Source organism: Gopherus evgoodei, unplaced genomic scaffold, assembly GCF_007399415.2.
Source record: "Gopherus evgoodei ecotype Sinaloan lineage unplaced genomic scaffold, rGopEvg1_v1.p scaffold_67_arrow_ctg1, whole genome shotgun sequence".
Classification (NCBI taxonomy): domain Eukaryota; kingdom Metazoa; phylum Chordata; order Testudines; family Testudinidae; genus Gopherus; species Gopherus evgoodei.
Window position 1 is genome coordinate 11,420 of NW_022060088.1, and position 20,242 is coordinate 31,661.

Sequence of the window (20,242 nt, forward strand, 5' to 3'; positions counted from 1 at the left end):
GTTACAAGGCATATATACAGTAATGGTATTATGAACATCTGTCATTCTTCTGAATGAATATTGGTCAGTGGAAAATGTTTGAAGCCCCATCCCAGAACCTTCAATGTACAGAACTCCCATTAAAGTCAACAGGAGCTCTGTTTATGGAATGTTTGAAGGGTGGGGGAGGAGGTATCTTTATTGAGTTCATTCCTTTATACAACGAAGGGAGATGTATATTTTCAAATTGATGCAAAGGCTAAGTCTTGTGATGCAGGGCTAAAATGGGTCTCCACACCTTGCCATGGGCAAGACATGGGGCCCTTGTTATGTATAATTTCTTAATCTTTTTTTCCCCCACAAAGTTTCAAAATAATTGAAGAAAAAGTCAGCTTGGCTTAATAGTAAAGGGGACTCAGAGCAGATATTTAGCTTTCGCAACAGAAAATGTCAGACGTGGCTTGATCAGAGATGATGAACAATTGAAAGCTGAAGCTAGGTCTTTTTCCTTTCTTAAAAGGAAAGAGGGAAAAAAAGTCTTCCCTTTCCTGTCACCGCCCCCTAGTGACAGCCCAAGTATAATTTTAAATATAATGTTGCCTATATTTAAACTACTTCTAATTTTCAGTTAAAATCAAGTCCTCTTTGTAACATTGAAATAACTTCTACTTTCAGCTCTTAATACTATGAAGGGATTTGGTTCTGTGTGAAAGACTACATGAAAGCTACCATCAATTTGGCACAACCAGCTTCCAAGCTGCCAATCTAAATCTGTTTCACACTATCAGTCTGATGTTAGATTATTCCATGTTCATTTTGTTACAGTATTAGCCATGCTAAGTTTGAGTAATTTGTTTGGGGGACCTCTGGACAAACCCTATGTGCTCCCTAAGTGATGTTATGAATTCTGCAGGTAGTACTCTTTCCTGCAATTCAGTATGGTGTTGAGAGGCACTGTGCAATGGGAGGTATCTTGTTTTGGGTGAGATGGAAAACCAAGACCCAAATATCTTTGGCTATTAAAAATCCCATGGGATATTTCATATGGACAGACGTGTTAATCATGGTGTGTTGGCCTGACCTCAGTCTGAGAATAATTCCCATACCTACACTTTCATTTGGATATGCTATTCTTGTTTATTGCCTGTTCTGAACCAGCACGTAGTGTTGTTGGATGCTTCAAATTGTTGAAGAGTTCTGTCTAAGTGGAGGCTGTATTTCTGTGAGCAAATTATTTTCTTGTTGAACAAAGGTCTCACCCATATGCCTTGCTTCCCATTTCTTTTGTGGTGATTTTATAGTACCAGTGAGTGTTCCAGGCAGTCCACTGAAGATATTTTAAAGAAAGCCAGGTCTCTTCTCTTCTCTGGCGAGCATACAATATAAGTGGGAATAAAGTGTAGAGCAATAGAGGCAAGAGATAAGAATAAAATTACTTAATTAAGGCCTACATGTCTTGGCAGCATGTGTTTTTTCTTGGGTGTGTGAGTTTGTGCATTTAACATAAAAAAATTATTTTTGCAGGCCATCCTGCAGAAATGGATATTTAGGAGTGATTTAAATGAGCTGACAGTGATGGTTTGGTGAACAGATAGATGTTGGAAGAGCATTCCTAGAATAAGAGGCAGTGTGGAAGGAGGCATATGAGAAAATATGAAAGGTATCAAGAATATGAATCTCTCTGCCTACATAACTTAATGGAATGAAGTATCAGAGGGTAGCCGTGTTAGTCTGGATCTGTAAAAGCAGCAAAGAATCCTGTGGCACCTTATAGACTAACAGACGTTTTGGAGCATGAGCTTTCGTGGGTGAATACCCACTTCCCCTAATTAGAGTTATCTTAAAGTTATCAGTGTTAGTGGTATGTACCTGGCACTTTACAAGATGAAGGACTAGATCTGCTCTCTAACACAAAGAGTTTAAATTTGAATACAGACAAGATGCAACAGAACAAAAAATGAGTGTAGAGATCAACTGATTTTGGGTGGGGAGAGCAACAATGTGGGATTTAAGAATGACTTCGAAGGAGGAGGGTGAGAGAGAGAGGATACTTGGGAAACAAGCAGTGACCGACTGTTCCAAACGTAAATGGAAATGTTTTTACAAAACAGTGTCAAAATTATCTTGACACATAGCAAGTTCTTTAAATATAGAGGACTGATTCATACTGTTAAATTTCAGTGTGCACCAGCTTTTCCTGGATAAATTCCTGTTCATGGGGTGGAGGGGTGTTTAATTCACCCAAGAAAACTCTCCATTGTCTGAATTTTGGCTTAACAGCAGTAGTTCCAACATCAACTGTCACTATAAAAAGATGCAGCCTTAACAGCAAACATTTTGCAAATGAAAATGTGTCATAGTCATAGTTTTCAAGGTTTTTTTAGGGATTGCTGTCTGTCCTGGTGCTGCTTAGAAGTTCCATCTGTGAAATAAGGATTTCAGGTCTTTGGGGGGTAAATACATGCATGTGCTGATAACATCAAGGTATTATATGATTATTTTAAAATAGTATCATAGAATAGCATAGGAGAATCTGATCATGAAATTGTATTTTCAGCTAGCCTAGCAGTCTAACATCCCTTTTGAGCAATTCCCATCAGCCAATTAAGGAGCAGGTGGGAGGGCAGGGACAGTGCACATGGGGCACATATCCAGTACTCCATAGCCTGGAGGATGGTTGAGACAGAAGTTGTGGCAATCCAGGAGGACCCCTACATGCAAAGAAAGAATCCCAAGGAACATATTTCAGAGATTAAAAGCTGAAGTTTCACAGGAGCTTTCTAAGCTGCACTCACAACATTTCTGTGTGAACTAACATTTCTGCACACAAATCTGGATTTGGACTTAGAAGTGTCCCCTTCAGGTATATATGCAGTTACCAGCTTTTCCCCTCAAATGTAGGCTTTGCAACCTCATTGAGGTACATGTGAAAATGTGCAGGCCTAACTTCAGGAGCTTCTTTGGAAACTGGGTCCTGAAGGTACAGTGCTATCTCCAGTACCAAATGAGTTCAGATTTTTTTTTCTGTTCATTTCTTGTTTTATATTTCTACAAGGAAGGAGGATACACTTTTAGTTTAGTTTAATTGTTATTTCCATTTCTTCTCCACTCTCAAATCTTTGTAATGAAAAATTTCAGGCCCTGATATCTTGACCCTCTTGGTTGGATCAGACATTAGCCGCTGCCCCAACACTCCCAGGCCAACATGTTGAGGATATTTGCACAAGCGAACTCACTCAGGGTTACTGAAGGGCTGGAGGAAGAGATGGTTTGTGCTGAAACATGATGGCTGCCTTCACTACTACAAACACAAGAAGGTAAGGAGAAGAGGGTGTGATGAGAAAGCAAACAGTGCCATAGTTTACAACGGAGAGGTGCAGCAGTGTTGTACTCAAACATGTAATGGAAGTGTGCTCAGATATATTGACATCTAATGCCTAGGACTGCTATCACCTGGATGGGTATTTTCTGCATAGATGTTAACAGGAGGCTCCCTCACTTCAAGCTCATGGCCAAATTCTACCTTCCTTTACACCCATGCAACTCCTTTGAAGACATTACTTCAAGAATAGTAATGTTAGGCTTTGGTGGATTCTAATTCTATCTTGTGGTTAGGGTTCTACAGTGTGTTATGAACAAAGACAGAACACAGGCTCAGAGAGACATGAAGTGAGGTGGTAATTTTAGAAGTGCAGGAGCTCTAGACCCACCTACTGAGATAAATATTTTTAAAATTAGCCATGAGCATGGGACTTCTGCACACAAGTGCAAAATTGTGGAGGGGCCAGCCACAGCAAGGCTGGGAGGTACAGGTACTGCACAAGATTTATGTCACAGTTAGCACTAGGCTTCCCCAAAAGAAAGCCAGATGGTGCCCCATAAGGGATAATGTTTGAACTGGCCAAAAATTCTCTCAAGACTTCCACCACAATGTGGACCTCTGTAGGCACTCTTACATGCTGTCTCTTAATGGCATAATTGAGGCGTAAATCAGCAGACTGGCAAGATGGTGGCTTACTGTTTGTGTCAAATATAAATATATGAGTGCTTCTAAGTTTCTTCTTCTTTGTAATTATATTAATTGCAGTTTTCCTTTAAATCTGCTTACCCTGAGCACCACCATAACAGAAGTTCTAGATCTTAAACGCTGCTGGACAGTTCCTAAAGGTTCCAATGGTTGCATTTCAACTTGTATCCAGCAGATGGAGGACTTTGATAATGGATATTTTTCAGAGTTGCTATGCCTAGAAGAGCAGCCGAATTCATCTGTTCTACAATCCTATTATAGCACAATTTGCAAGGCACTTTAGTAGGTGTTGCATATAATGACAAGTTTCCAGTCCCTTCCTTTATGTAACTTTGCCACAAAGTTACTCAAGCAGAAAGTTATGCTTCCAAAATTACATATACTGATTTCCAAGTGTGTCTATTTTTGATCTTTTATAGTCAAACACTTCATAGCTTATAAGAAGATACATGTCCATGAGCTCAAGCATTAGTTTCCCCACTTTTAAAGCAAAATTAAATGCAGGAAGATATGAGGGTCAAATTCAGGACTAGAGCCTTAGCTCTGTGCAGCTATGCTGAGTTACACCAGCTGAGAATCTATCCATCCCTTGGTCTGGAGTAAACCCAAATCTCAGGGCGGTCTCTAGGCCAAATAACATAAATGATGGTGTCAGCTGGTCAGAAAATATTTGTAAGTAGATGGAAGGGATAAATTAGAGTAATTGGCAGTGACTTGGCAGTCAATGGATGTGCAACGTAAGTGTAATGTATACAGTAAGGGGTGCAATGAGAGGCATAGCAGGCAGAAAATAATAGGAACATGCAATATACAGCAAGTCCCACTCTCTAACATACATCCTCCTTTCAGCTGCTTTTCCTATTACTACCATTTCTCCCCCCCCTCCAGTGCACCCTCTCTCAGATGTATGTTACACATCTCCTGAATGATAAATCACTGGAGCACTACTGACATAAAACTGGAATGAAGCAGGGATGAATTCAACTCTTCATGTTCTCGGTTGTTCCTAATTTTCTCAAATATTTTATAAAATGTCCTTTACATAGAACTAATATGTCAACTTCAGACAGATAAGCAATCACCCAGAAACTGTGGTCCCTTTTGCAGCATTCTAACTTGTGCCCACGGTATAGAACTTTTAGGAACAGGAAAAAGCCTACTGTTCCAAACACACAGATGCTTTTAATTGGCCTATCGTCATTGTACCTTCTTGTGTAAGTGGTTTTTTCTCTTGCATAATTGCAACCCTTAATCCCATTTTTCTAAGGAAACAAATCTAGCTCCGTTTTGTACTAATTTATGCCTTAGGCTTCAACAGTCTTCTCTGGGAACTTATTCTAGGGCCTGTGCCAGCTTCCACCAACATAGTCCTGGCATAGGCCCCTGTAATGGAAAGTCAAATCATGGGAGTAGGAATGCAGCAGCACATAGCACCAGAACCCCTCAGCCACCAGCCAAAAAATGTACACTGCAGGCCAGGGAAGGTGTATTGCCAAAGCATTTGGGGATGGAGAGATGCTATGAATCAGCACATCTCCACAGCTGCCTCCACTAGCTAGCAGAACTCCCATAGAGCCCCAAGTGGAAGAAATACCACCCACATTGAATTCTCCTGGTGGGCATTGGTCCCAGTGCAGTTTTCACCTTCATGTGGTAACATCTGACAGCAGATATTTATTATGCTTTTACATAAAGAATTTGAATTACTCTGTCATGATGCGGTTCTGGTGGGACCCAACTGAGAGTGCCAATTCAGGACCAATTGCTCAAACAGGGCAGTTACAGCCCTAGGCTGGGGTTTTTCCACCTCTAAGGCAAACCAAACCAGCCAGACAAAAATGACTTTGGTTTCACCACATTGGCTAACCACAAGTCACACAAGCAATTTTCTTAGACACTCCAGTCTTCCAGTATCACCATCAGTGCCACCCGTCCTGGGGATGAATGGTTATGAAAACCAACACCCCAATAAAAGAAAAAGGTTCTCTTGATCCCAAAGGAAGAAGCCCCAGACCCAGGTCAATATACACATCAGATCTTACCCCACAAATCACGCTGTTGCCAATCCTTTAGAATCTAAAATCTAAAGGTTCATTCATAAAAGGAAAAAGATAGAGATGAGAGCTAGAATTGGTTAAATGGAATCAACTACATACAGTAATGGCAAAGTTCTTGGTTCAGGCTTGTAAAAGTGATGGAGTAAACTGCAGGTTCAAATCAAGTCTCTGGAGAACATCCCCCGCTGGGATGGGTCATCAGTCCCTTGTGTAGAGCTTCAGTTTGTAGCAAAGTCCCTCCAGAAGTAGGAAGCAGGATTGAAGACAAGTTGGAGATGAGGCATCAGCCTTTTATAGGCTTTTCCAGGTGTAAGAACACGTCTTTGTTGTTACTGTGGAAAGTTACAGCAAAATGGAGTTTGGAGTCACATGGGCAAGTCCCTGCATACTTTGCTGAGTTACAAGGCATATCTGCCTCCTCTCAATGGGTCAATTGTGTAGCTGATGGTCCTTAATGGGCCATCAAGCAGGCTAAGCAGAACTAACACCAACTTGTCTGGGGTGTTTCCCAGAACTGCAGCACCAATTGGAAATACAGACAGTATAGAGCCAATGCTTATAACTTCAACTACATAATGATACAGACATACAGACAGCATAATCATAACCAGTAACCCATAACCTGGTCTTAGACACCTTATATGACCCCCTTTACATAGGATTTGGTGCCACTACAGGACCTTGGTTGCAAACCATGTTCTATATGGTCCCAGTTTATATCAATAACGTCACATACTCCAGCGTAAAATGGTGTGACTCAGAACAGATATTAGTACTGTATATCTAGGCTTATAATGGAGTTTGTGCAATGGACTAAAAGGCCCCTTTACAGTAGTTGTAACATTTAGTTATCACTCAGGAAGTAGATTGGTCAGAGTGGGGCACATCACTTCTCTGAACTACATGAGCTGTCATCTCAGCTTGACTCTGCCCAGGCCTCTGTTGGGTATGCTTAACACAAGTATTAGCATATTAACTCTATGTGATCTTATTTGCATAGTCACAGCTACAATTAGGGTTGCCAGCTTTCTACTCACACAAACCTGAACATCCTTGCCCTGCCCCCTGTCCCGCCTCTCCTCTGAGGCCCCGCCCCTGCCCCACCCCTTCTCCTAGGCCCCGCTCACTCCATCCCCCCTCACTCACTCGCTCATTTTCACTGGGTTGGCTCAGGGGACTGGGGATGCAGGTTCTGGGATGGGGCCAGAAATGAGGAGTTCAGAGTGCAGGAATGGGCTCCAGGCTGAAGCAGTGGGCTGGGATGCGAGAGGGGGTGAGAGCTCTGGCTGGAGGTGTAGGCTATGGGATGGGGCCAGGGATGAGGAGGGGGCTCTGGGCTGGGGGTGGAGCTCCAGGCTGAGGCAGGGAGTTGGGGTGTGGGAGGAGGTACAGGCTCTGGGCTGGGGGTGCGGGTTTTGGGGTGGGCCCAGAAATGAGGGGTTCAGGGTGCAGGAGAGGTCTCTGGGCTGGGGCAGGGGTTGGGATGCAGTGGTGTGAGGGCGCTGGGTGGGGGTGCAGGCTCTGATGTGGGGCTAGGAATAAGGGGTGTGGGGTAAAGGAGGGTTCCAGGCTGGGATGGAGGGGTTCGGTGAGTAGGAGGGAGATTAGGGCTGGGGCGGGGGGTTGGGGTGCCAGGGGACTCAGAGGTGCAGGCTCCAGATGGCGCTTTCCATGTCACTCCTCTGGCTCCTACATGGAGGCAGGGCCAGGCAGCTCTGCACGCTGCCCCATCCACAGGTGCTGCTCCCACAGCTCCCACTGGCTGCAGTTCCCAGCCAATGGGAGCTCTGGGGGTGGCGCTTGGGGTGGGGACAGCGTGCAGAGCCCCCTAGCTGATTCTATGCCTAGGAGCTGGAGCGGGGACATGCCAGCTGCTTCCTGGGAGCCGCACAGCATAGATGCTAGCAGGGAGCCTGCTACCGGACAGTCAACCGGACAGTCAACGGCCCCGTCAGTGGTGCTGACTGGAGCTGCCAGGATCCCTTTTCAACAGGGTGTTCCGGACACCTGGTCACCTCAGTTACAATAGTCACTTGATACCTGTCCTTGCAGTAGCAGAAGATGTTGCATGTCTACTTTATTGTTTAGCCATTTTTTACATGAATATTAGGCCTAGATAGAAAATGGAAGTGATTTCTGTGGAAATTTCTCCTTTTCGAGGGGTGGGGGGAAATCAAAGTATTTTGATTCAGAAATGCTGTGGTGGTACCTCCTGCTTCCATTTGAATAGGTTAGGCTTCAGGATTGGACTACATCTCTCATAATGCACCACAGTCTCTCCTCTTGTTGAGCAGAGGCAATATATAACCTGAGTCCCTGGCTATGGTGCAGAATGGAAGATATAGTTCAGCTGAGGAGGACAGCCCATAGAGGAGAATGGAGACATGAGGAAACCAAACTACCACTCCCATGAAGTACCATGGTAGCATATTCAAACTGAAATATTTTGGTGTTCAGGTATTCTTTTTTTGACAAAAAAAAATCCATGGAAAGCAGGCACTTTTTGTAAAAAAAAAATTATTTTTCAGAATTTTCTCCATAGATACAAGAGCTCACATTCAAAACCCAAGTATAAGATGATGAGAAGATTTAGCTGAGGATGTTCCTGCTTTGAGCAGGGGGTTGGACTAGATAACCTCCTGAGGTCTCCTCCAACCATAATCTTCTGTGATTCTATGCTTCTAAGAAAAAAGGATGGGCTTTCTGAAATCTCTGGAGCAGAGTTTATTTTTAGTTTCAGATTCAGAGTCAACCACCCACACTTTGCTGCCACAGCTCTAGAAAGGATTCATTTCTCTAGTCAGGACTGATTAACTTCTGCTAGTTACACTAAGGGAGCAACAACCTTCAATCACCATCCTTAGGAAGTTTTCATATAAAGTAGGATTCTCGGTGTAGAAAGTTGAACAAACCTCACAGAGAGTGAGGGGGAAAACTTCACAAAAGGGTCTGAGTCCAGCTTTCTTTTTTGTAGCTTGGATAATCATTTGAACAATACCATCCTTGGAAGGTCCTGCAACCCTCCTCCCCACAAAACTCCTTTCCCCAAGAGGCAATGGCTCCTCCTATGTGATCCTGCTTTCTTGGTCATGAGCTATAACACGACAGCTATAACACGACATGACAATTGCAGGGAGAGCCTGCTGTACCTTCTTTCTCCTGACACTGTCAGTAGGCAACCTGATAGGCCTTTTTCTCTGCCTCCACTGAGATTTCTATCAAACACTAACCAACTAGTAATGGTTACACTAGAGGGCAATTACAGCTAGCAGAGTTTATTGAATTATTAATAAAACAAAAAACTTGGAAATGATACAGACCCATCAAACTGTACACATAGCTCACCTATGTAACTGCATGGTCTTATTTTGTTAACCCTCTGGTGAGCCCCTGTTCTTTTGTTATCCTTGCTTCTTGCATAATAGATTCTTATCTGGTGGGGGAAGGGTGTCAAGCTATGTGTTTGTACAACTACTAGCACAATGGGGCCTCTCTCCTGACTGGGTCTCCAGAAGCCATGACTATAGAAATAATAATAAGAATAATCTAGCAGGGGAAGGTAACAGCATGGTAGGCCCTCTCTAGCTCTTGGGAGAGGGAGGATGTCTTCCCTCCCCATTGCCCTGTCAGTCAATGACCTGTAGGCCAGAAGGGACAATTGTGATCATCTAATCAGACCCCCAGTGTAACACAACCCATAGAACTTCCCCAAAATAATCTCGAGAGCATAGTTTTTAGAAAAAACATCCAATCCTGATTTAAAAATTTTCAGTGATGGATAATCCACTACAACCGTTGGTAAATGGTTTGAATGGTTAATTACCCTCAGTCAAAAACTGATGCCTTCTTTTCAGTCTGAATTTCTCTGGCTTCAATTTTACAGCCATTAGCTCACGTTATAATCTGCAAGACTGGGGTTGGGGGGGCTGGTTACACGGCTCCCCCTCGCCTGGTGCCAGGATGCGGCTGGCTCTGGGGTGGGGCAGGGGGCTGCTGAATGGTGACACTGAACAGGTGTTGATGGGCTGTGAAAAGGGACCCCAGGCCGGGGGGGATGTTTGTTTAATCCCATCCTGCCCCCAATACTTCCCCCCCAAATTGCTTCTTGCATGTTTATCCTTTCGATCCTGCCTCAGTGAGCTCCCAGCTGCCGCCCAGCCGTGACAGGGACCGGGTCCTAGGCGTGAGCTGATCCAGAATAAACCAGGTGTTGCTCGTGCTATCTAAACGCCCTGGGACTCTGGTTCCAGCGCCGGCCCTCAGAGCACGGTGAGTGGGTGCCAATCAGTCACCGACAAACGAGCGAGAGATTCCCAGAGGCTGGTTTCTGCCTTATCCAACGCCCCCCTGCAGCAAAGTGCCAGGGACCCCCGGAAGCCACTGCAGAGCTCTGACCTCAGGTTAATAATTAAACCAAAATAATTACCCAGAAGTCACTCTGAGCCCAGGCTGGGCTAGCGAGGGGTCCGGGTCCGGGAGTGAGGGGCACGGCGGAGCAGGCTGGGGTCGGCGTGGGGGGGGAACCCAGGGGGCTGCTTGTCGGGAATGAGGGGCACTGGCCGGGCTGGGGGCCGCAGGTTGGGAGTGAGGGGCGCTGGCAGAGAGAAGGGGCGGGACCAAGGGCGCTGCAGGTCGGGAGTGAGGGGCACAGGTGGCGCTGGGGAGGGGGCTGTGGGTCGGGAGTGAGGGGCATTGGCGGAGCGGGGGGCGGGTGCGGGTCAGGAATGAGGGGCACTGGCGGAGCAAGGGGCTGCGGGTCGGGAGTGAGGGACACCAGTGTCGCGCGGGGGAGGGCTGCGGGTCGGGAGTGAGGGGCACCGGCGGAGCAGGGGGCTGCGGGTCGGGAGTGAGGGGCACCGGCGGAGCAAGGGGCTGCGGGTCGGGAGTGAGGGGCACCGGTAGCGCTGGCGGGGGGGGGACTGCGGGTCGGGACTGAGGGGCACCAGCGGAGCAGGGGGCTGGGAGTTGGGAGTGAGGGGCATCCTGCGTCACGCCTATCTCTCCAAGGCCTTGGGGGCTTTATATCCTGCAGGCGCCCCCACGCCCCAGCGATGCTGTTGGCGGCTCTGCTCCTGCTGCTGCTGCTGCTGGCCGTGGCCGTGCTGGGAGGCGGGTGGGGAACTCATGGGGGGGGGTGGCTTGAACGTCTTGCCCGGCCCCTGGGCCCTTCCCCTGGTGGGGGGGACTGCCACACATGCTGCACCCAGAGCTGCCCCTGCAGCTGCTGGAGCCAAGGGTGAGCGGGGCCGGGACCCCACTGCCAGACCCCTGGGGCCCCCCTTCCTGCCCCCCCTGTGCCTGGCCCCTCCCCCACCAGGCCCCCTTCCTTCCCCCCTTCACTCCTGGGCTTACCCCCCCCTGCTCTGTCCCAGGCGGGGTTCCCTCCCCTCCTGGGTCCCCCATTAACCCCCCCCCCTGCATGTGCCCCCAGACATGGTGATGCTGAACAGCGTGGAGTCCATCCGCCAGGTGCTGACCCAGAAATGGTCCGATTTAACCGGGCACCCCCCCAGCTTTGTTGGTAATGGGGGGCTGGGGTCTGAGATGGGGGTTAGGGCTGGTTTGGGAGGGCTGGGGATGGGTGGGGGATGTGTTGCCAGAGGGTTGGGGGGGCTGTTCATGAAGGTATTGGAGGGGTCAGCCCCTCCTCCAGCTCTCTGAGCTCTGACTCCCCTGGGCTCTGCCATCAGTAGGGTCCAGAGTTAACGCTGGACCGGGAAGAGGGCAGGTCCCGGGGGCTTGGGTGCGGGTGGGAGTCTGAGTCTCTCCCCACCTGGTCACTATCCCCTCCCCCCCCCGCAGCAGATCTCATCTCCCTGGGGGTCCACGATCTGTCCCTGGGCGACTTCACCCCCAGCTGGCGGCTGCAGCACAAAGTGGCTCACTCGGCCCTGGCCCGTGCCCAGTGTCTGCAGCTGGACCCAGTTCTGGGGGCCCAGGCGGCCGCGTTCTGCCAGGTGAGGGCTTCGCTTCGGCCCCCCCGGGACCCCCTAAGCCCAGGGAAATACCACCCCGGATAGGGACCCGCTTCATCCTAGAGACCCCCGGGATTCCCCTCAGGAACACCCCTTCACCTCCGGGGACCCCCCAGGGACCCCCTAACCCCAGGGAATACCACTCCCCATAGGGACCTGCTTCATTCTAGAGGTCGGGAGTGGGGGGGGTGTCGCTGTGGGGGGCCAGCAGGCGGCAGGGGAGCTGCAGGGGGCGCTCTGGGGCGGAGGTGGAGCAGGGAGAGGGGTGTCGCTGTGAGGTCCAGCAGGGGCCAGGGGAGCTGCAGGGGACGCTGTGGGGCGGGGGTGTTGCTGTGGGGGGCCAGCAGGCGGCAGGGGAGCTGCAGGGGGCGCTGTGGGGCGGGGGTGGAGTGGGGAGGGGGGTATCGCTGTGGGGGGCCAGCAGGAGGCGGAGGAGCTGCAGGGGGCGCTGTGGGGCGGGGGTGTCGCTGTGGGGGTCAGCAGGGGGCGAGGGAGCTGCAGGGGGCGCTGTGGGGCGGGGGTGGGGAGGGGGTGTCGCTGTGGGGGGCCAGCAGGCGGCGGGGCAGCTGCAGGGGACGCTGTGGGGCGGGGGTGTCGCTGTGGGGGGCCAGCAGGGGGCGGGGGAGCTGCAGGGGGCGCTGTGGAGTGGGAGTGTCGCTGTGGGGGGCCAGCAGGCGGCAGGGGAGCTGCAGGGGGCGCTGTGGGGCGGAGGCGGGGAGGGGGTCTCGCTGTGAGGGTCAGCAGGGGGCGAGGGAGCTGCAGGGGGCGCTGTGGGGCGGGTGTTGGGTGGGGAGGGGGTGTCGCTGTGGGGGGCCAGCAGGGGGCGGGGGAGCTGCAAGGGGCGCTGTGGGGTGAGGAGAAGGTGTCGCTGTGGGGGGCCAGAAGGGGGCGGGGGAGCTGCAGGGGGCGCTGCGGGGCGGGGTGAAGGTGTCGCTGTGGGGGGCCAGCAGGCAGCGGGGGAGCTGCAGGGGGCGCTGTGGGGCAGGGAGGGGGTGGCGCTGTGGGGGGCCAGCAGCGGGCGCTGCAGTCTCAATCTCGGGGTCCCCACCAGGTGTTCCCCGGCGGCGGCTACTGCAGCAGGTTCGGTTCCGAGACGCCTTCGTCCGGGCCCAGATCCAGCAGCACCAGGTGGGGGCTGTGGGGGGGGGGGCTCCCCGGGGATGGAGCCGCTGGGCGGGGCTGGGAGTTCTCGGGGTTGAGGGGTGTCCCTGGGGGCGGGGTAGGGGGTGAGGGTCTCTGGGGTATGCGATGTTAGGGTCCCTGGTGAGGAGTTTGGGGGCTGGGGTGGGGGTCTCTGGAGGGTGGGAGTTGGGGCTTGGAGGGTCTCTGGGGAAAGGGTGGGGTACAGGGTGGGGGTGCTCAGGTGGGAGTGGAGGGTCCCCGGTGTTGGGTTTCGGGGTCTCTGGGGCAGGGGGGAAGCATCCCCAGTGATGGAGTTGAGGGGGTCTGTGGGGGAGTACAGGGTGGTGGTGCTCTGGGGTCGGGTTTGGGGGTCTCAGGGGCGGAGTTGGAGGTTTCCCGGTGCCGGGTTTGGGGGTCCCCATATCTCCCCTCACCCCCACATCCCCCCAGGAGTCGCTGCTCCCCGAGTGCCCCTGGGACATGGTGGATCACGTACTGGGGGAGCGGCAAGGGGCCGGGGGGGACCCCGCGGCCGAGGGGGGCATCACCCCGGAGCACGTTCACATGGTGCTCGTGGACCTCTTCAGCGGGGGCACCGAGACCATGGCGGCCCTGCTCATCTGTGAGCCCCAAACCCCTGTGCCCCCAAACCTCCCTGTACCCCCAACTTCCCCTGTGCCCCCAAACCTCCCCGAACCTCCCCATAGGTGCCCTGCTCACCTGGGCCATGGCCTTCCTGCTGCATCACCCCCAGCTGAGCCCCAAACCCCAAAACCTTCCTGTACCCCCAAACCTGCCTTATGCCCCCAAACCTTCCCCTGGCCGCCCTGCTCACCTCGGCCGTGGCCTTCCTGCTGCGCCACCCCCAGGTGAGCCCCGAACCCCCAAACCTCTCCATACTCGCAAACTTGCCCTGTGCTCCCAAACCCCCTCTACCTCCAAACCTTCCCATGGCCGCCCTGCTCACCTCGGCCGTGGCCTTCCTGCTGCGCCACCCCCAGGTGAGCCCCGAACTCCCAAACCTCTCCATACCCGCAAACTTGCCCTGTGCTCCCAAACCCCCTCTACCTCCAAACCTCCCCATGGCTGCCCTGCTCACCTGGGCCATGGCCTTCCTGCTGCACCACCCCCAGCTGAGCCCCGAACCCCCAAACCTCCCTGTGCCCCCAAACCTCCCTGAACCTCCCCATAGGTGCCCTGCTCACCTGGGCCATGGCCTTCCTGCTGCGCCACCCCCAGCTGAGCCCCGTGTGATGTTATGAGTGTGATCTAATATCTCACAGAAAGGTGACGGGCGAGAAAGAGTTAATTACCTCACCTCACCCACTGACCTGACCCATGGGTGAACCTTAAGGACTGGTTAGGAAGATCTGTAAATGAACAGAGCTTTGAAATGCAGTCTGTATTGTTAGAGGTAGAAGGGAAGGTGTCTGCTCAGGGCTTGTGATGTAAGCAAACAAGTCTTGTCTATTGCTATAGTTTTAATTCAAAGATCAAAAAGGAATATTAACATTTATGATGATACTTGAGGGAAATAGTATTATTGTCTCTGTGTCTCTTTGAAGGTTGTGGTAACCTGTATCTGAACTGTTTAATGGATAAATTCCCCTGTGCTAATTGCCAGGAGATTTGGGAGAAGGAGTTAAGCCTATTGTTTTCTGGGGCTGAAAGGCTGCTGGAAATGTATAAAAACCCTGGGACGCGATCCTTCTTCATCTCAGTTCTGCTTTGGATTTCAAGAGGGGGAAACCTTAAGCCACAAGGATTGAGATCCCCAGTGATCGACTGGAGCCTCCCTGAATATGGACATTGGATTATAACCTGTGGACTATTTCTAAAAGGACTTTTGGCAACTCCAAGCTCACCTCGGCTATGTATCTGAACCTCAAGATTTGAATTCAAGTCTGTATGTAGATTGATCTTTTAACCAGCACTCTCTTTTCTCTTAATAAATTTTAGCTTAGTTACTAAGAATTGGCTGTAGCGTGTATTGTGGGTAAAATCTAAGTTGTAATTGGACCTTGGTATGTGGCTGATCCTTTGGGATTGGAAGAACCTTTTCTTTTATATGATGAAGTAAGATTATTCAGGAATCATCATCACATCTGACAGGTGTGTCTGGAGGAGGCCTGAGGCTGGGCACTGTAAGGGAACTGCGCGGTTTGGACTTCTAAGTGACCGGTGAGGTACTCTAGAAGCTGTTCTGTGCTGGTTGGTAAATCTAAGTAGTGGAATAACCACCAGCGTTTGGGGTTTGTCTGCCCCGTTTTGTTTGCAGTTCACCCTGATTGAGTGACCTCAGCTGGCTCCCACGGGCAGCACCGTCACACCCCAAACCCCCCAAACCTCCATGTACCCCTAACCTCCCCACCACCTGCTCCAATCGCCTCCTGCCCCCTCACTGTGCTGCTCGTTCGGGGTGGGCAAGGGCACTCAGTGCTTGGGGGGCTGGTGTCTTGGGGAGAGTTTTGGGGGGGTCTCTGTGGGTGACCTTGGTCAAGTCCTATCTCTCCTTGCCTCAGTTTCCCCATTTGTACAGCAGGCAGGATGATCCTGCCCCACCCAATAAAGCACTGGGCAATCCCTGATAAGAATGGGGGGAGGGGCATCAGTCTCCATGGGGGTCAGTGTCCATGGGGTCCCCCCACAGGTCCGGGACAGGATCCACACGGAGCTGCAATGAGTGATGGGCCCCAAGCGCCCCCCCAGCTATGGGGACCGGGATCGGCTGCCCCTGCTCAGCGCCACCATCTCTGAAATGATGCGTCTGCGCCCCGTGGTGCCCCTCGCCCTGCCCCATAGCACCACGTGGGACACCAGGTACCCCCCCCCGCCCTGCCCCACGGCCTGCCCCATAGCACCATGCGGGACACCAGGTACCCCTCCCCCGCCCTGCCCCACAGCCTGCCCCAGAGCACCACGCGGGACACCAGGTACCTCTCCCCCGCCTTGCCCCACGGCCTGCCCCATAGCACCACGCGGGACACCAGGTACCCGCACCTCCTCCGTCTGACCCCCCCCATCTCTGCAGCCTCTCAGGCTTCACCATCCCCGAGGGAACCACCGTGATCCCCAATCTCTTTGCCGCCAACCACCACTCGGGTCCTGCCCCCTCCAGGCCCCTCCCCTGCCATGGGGCTGGGGGCTGAGCTTCCCCGGACTCCTGGGTCCCGAGTTCTCATGGGGAACAGGGGGCTGATACCCTCCCTCCTGGATGCCTGGGTCCCTGGTTCTCATGGAGGGGCTGGGGGCTGATACCCCCCCTCCTCGATGCCTGGATCCCCGGTTCTCATGGGGGGCTGGGGGCTGATACTCCCCTCCTGGACGCCTGAGACCCCGGTACTCATGGGGGCTGGGGGCTGACCTCCCCCCCAACCTGGGTCTCCGACTCTCTCATGGGGTGGGGGGCTCCCTGCCCGGATGCCTGGGTCCCGGATGACGCCTCTCTCCAATCCCGCAGAGCGGTTCCTGGCCCAGCACAACCTGCTGCCCTTCAGCTGTGGGGCCCGGGACTGCCTGGGGGAGACCCTGGCCCGGGGCGAGATCTTCGTCTTCCTCGGACACGTCCTGCAAGAGTTCCGGCTGGAGCCGCCTGCGCCCGGTGCCCTCCCGGCCCTGCGGGCGTGTTCGGCACCATGGTGCGGTGCCCCCCGTTCCGCATCCGCTTCCTGCCCCGGGGGTCTCCGAGCCTCCTGGGACCCCCATAGCCCCCCCTTCCGCATCTGCTTCCTGCCCAGGGCCCCCCTGTGCCCTCCATACCCGATAACCCCCCTTCTGCATCCGCTTGCTGATCCGGGGCCCCCTGAGCCCCCCGTGACCCCAAAGCCCCCCTTCCATGTCCACTTCCTGACCTGGGCCCCCCGAGCCCCCTGTGACCCCATAGCCCCCCTTTTGCGTCCACTTCCTACCCCGTGGGTCTCCTGAGGCCCCTTTGACCCCATAGCTTCCCCTTGCATGTCCGCTTCATGACCTGTGGCCCCCCATGCTCCCTGTGACTCCATGGCCTCCCTTTCTGCATCCACTTCCTGCCCCGGGGGTCCTCTGAGCCCCCCGTGACCCCATAGCCCCCCTTCCGCATCTGCTTCCTGCCCTGGGGGTCCCTGAGCCCACTGTGACTCCATAGCCTCCCCTTCTGCAACTGCTTCCAGCCCCCGGGCCCCCCTGTGCCCTCCATATCCCATAGCTCCCCCTTCCGCATCTGCTTCCTGCCCTGGGGGTCCCCCGAGCCCCCCGTGACCCCATGGACCCCCTTCCATGTCCACTTCCTACCCCGCGGGTCTCCTGAGACCCCTGTCACCCCATAGCCCCCCCTTCTGCATCCGCTTCCTGACCCGGGGCCCCCTGAGCCCCCCGTGACCCCAAAGTCCCCCTTCCATGTCCACTTCCTGATCTGGGCCCCGCGAGCCCCCTGTGACGCCATGGCCTCCCTTTCTGCATCCGCTTCCAGCCTCGGGGGTCCCCTGAACCCACTGTGACTCCATAGCCCCCCCTTCCACTTCTGCTTCCTGCCCCAGGGGCCCCCTGAACCCCCTGTAACCCCCTAGTCCCCGAGGGCCCTTCCGCAGCCGCTTCCTGCCCTGGGGGTCCCCCGAGCCCCCTGTGACCCCATAGACACTCTTCCATGTCCACTTCCTACCCCGTGGGTCTCCTGAGCCCCCTGTCATCCCATAGCCCCCCCTTCTGCATCCGTTTCCTGACCTGGGGAACCCTGAGCCCCCCATGACCCCAAAGCCCCCCCTTCCATGTCCACTTCCTGACCTGGGGCCCCCTGAACCCCCTGGGACTCCATGGCCTCCCTTTCTGCATCTGCTTCCTGTCCCGGGGGTCCCCTGAGCCCCCCGTGACCCCATAGCCCCCCTTCCGCATCTGCTTCCTGCCCCAGGGCCCCCCTGTGCCCTCCATAACCCATAGCCCCCCCTTCCGCATCTGCTTCCTGCCCTAGGGCCCCCCTGTGCCCTCCATACCCCATAGCCCCCCCTTCCGCATCTGCTTCCTGCCCCGGGGCCCCCCTGTGCCCTCCATACCCCATAGCTCCCCCTTCCACATCCGCTTCCTGTCCTGGGGGTCCCCCGAGCCCCCCGTGACCCCATAGACCCCCTTCCATTTCCACTTCCTACCCCGCGGGTCTCCTGAGCCCCCTGTGACCCCATAGCCCCCCCTTCTTCATCTGCTTCCTGACCCCTGGCCCCCTGAGCCCCCTGTGACCCCATAACCCCCCTTCCATGTCCACTTCCTGACCTGGGCCCCCCCGAGTGCCCTGTGACCCCATAGCCCCCCCTTCTCCGTCCGCTTCCTGCCCCGGGGGTCCCCTGAGCCCTTCGTGACCCCATAGCCTCCTCTTCCATGTCTGCTTCCTGACCTGGGGCCCCCCGAGCCCCCTGTGACCCCATGGCCTCCCTTTCTGCATCTGCTTCCTGCCCCAGGGGTCCCCTGAGCCCCCCATGACCCCATAGCCCGCCCTTCTGCATCCGCTTCCTGCCTCGGGGGCCCCCTGAACCCCCTGTGACTCCCTAGTCCCTGAGGGCCCTTCCACAGCCGCTCCTGCCCTGGGGCCCCCCTGATTCCCCCTGAGCCCCTAATGACCCCATAGCCCCCCCTCCAAGTCAGCTTCCTGACCCGGAGCCCCCGAGCCCCCCCCATGACCCCATAGTGTCCCCCAGTGCCCTCCCACATCCATTTCCTTCCCCGGGGCCCCCCTGACTCCCCCGTGACCCCACAGCTCCCCCAGTGCCCTCCCACATCCACTTCCTGCCCTGAGGGTCCCTGAGCCCCCCAAGACCCCATAGCTCCCTCCTCCGTGTCTGCTTCCTGCCCCGGGGTGCACCCCCTGAGCCGACATAGCTCCCCTTCCCGAGACCCCCTGAGCCCCTGGCACCCCCATAACCCCCCCATCCCTGGGAGCCCTGCGGAGCCTCCTGGGACACCCTGTACCTCAAAGCAGCGCCCTGTACCCCCGTCTCTGGCCCATCTCACACCCAGCGCCCGTGAGCTGCTGAGCCCCGCTGGCCTGGCCCAGCGTGGGCAGCGTTGGGGGGCAGGGAGTTAGGAGCTGCTGCGGTGGGGGCGTTACTGGAACCGGCTCTGAGCCACCCCCAGGCAGCCGGATTTGCAAGTCCCCGACGGCTGCCCAAGCCCCACACGCCGGGGCTGCTCCGTGTTGATAAACCTGCTTCCTCCTGTCCCTCAAGCAGGGGGTTTGCTCGGGGATCTCGGCTCCGTCCCAGGGCTGGGGCATGTCCTCCCCAGGCTCTAGGGTGCAAGGCCGGGGCTGGGGGGGAACTGGCTGGGGTCTGTGTGTGTCGGGAGCGGCTCGAGCCGGGTGTGGGGCTGAGGGATCACAAGCACCCGTGGGTGGGGGTTGCTGCAGGTCACTGGCCTAGCTCTGGGAGAGGCAGCCCAGGCTGGGGAGGGAAGGGGGCCCAGCAGTGCCATGGTCCTAGGCTGCACCCCGGGGACCCCATCACCTCCCCACAGCCCCAACCCCCTAGTGATCCTCTAACTCCCAGTGACCTCCCCTTCATCCCCCCAGTGACCTTCTGGCCACCATGAACCTCCCACCAATCACCACTACCCCCAGTGATCCCTCAACCCGCATTGTCCCCCCATCCACTCTGTGCCACAGGGACCCCCACCAAGCCCCAAGACCCTCATAGTCCCCACCCCACACACACTCCTGCATCCCTCCAGGCCATGGGGAGTGCCCCTGTCCTCCCCCACCCCACTCCTATCCCCCGCCCCATTCTCCCCCACCCAACAGCTATCCCCTGCCCCCGTTCTCCCCTGCCCAACACCTATCCCCTGCCCCAACAGTTTCTCACTCACTGGGGTTTTTTTGGTAACATTTCTCAGCTGTTTTTTTATATATAAACTATATCGCTCAACAGACTCTGTACAGCCCCCTGCAAACCCCCTTAACTCTGCCCTCCCCAGATTTCCCAGCAAACCTCCTTAACTCTGCCCCACAACGTCCTTTCCCATCCAGGCTGTTTCAGTCAGAATACAGGTGCTTTGGGCCCATCCGTCTCCGTCGCTCCACCGGGGGTGGGGTCACCACTTGCTCCCCTGCCTCCCCATGGGCCCTC

General features: G+C 54.5%; 1 protein-coding gene across 1 annotated transcript; it reads left to right on the forward strand.

Annotated features, from left to right (window-relative positions):
* The first annotated feature begins 11,114 nt into the window (after window positions 1–11,114).
* On the forward strand, window positions 11,115–18,252 carry LOC115643681 (steroid 21-hydroxylase-like). The gene is given in 10 exon segments (XM_030547699.1): window positions 11,115–11,172; window positions 11,495–11,584; window positions 11,866–12,020; window positions 13,116–13,166; window positions 13,611–13,783; window positions 13,999–14,029; window positions 15,811–15,980; window positions 16,192–16,262; window positions 16,621–16,798; window positions 18,132–18,252. Coding segments are annotated over 10 exon segments (1,098 nt in total).
* Window positions 18,253–20,242: the final 1,990 nt, after the last annotated feature.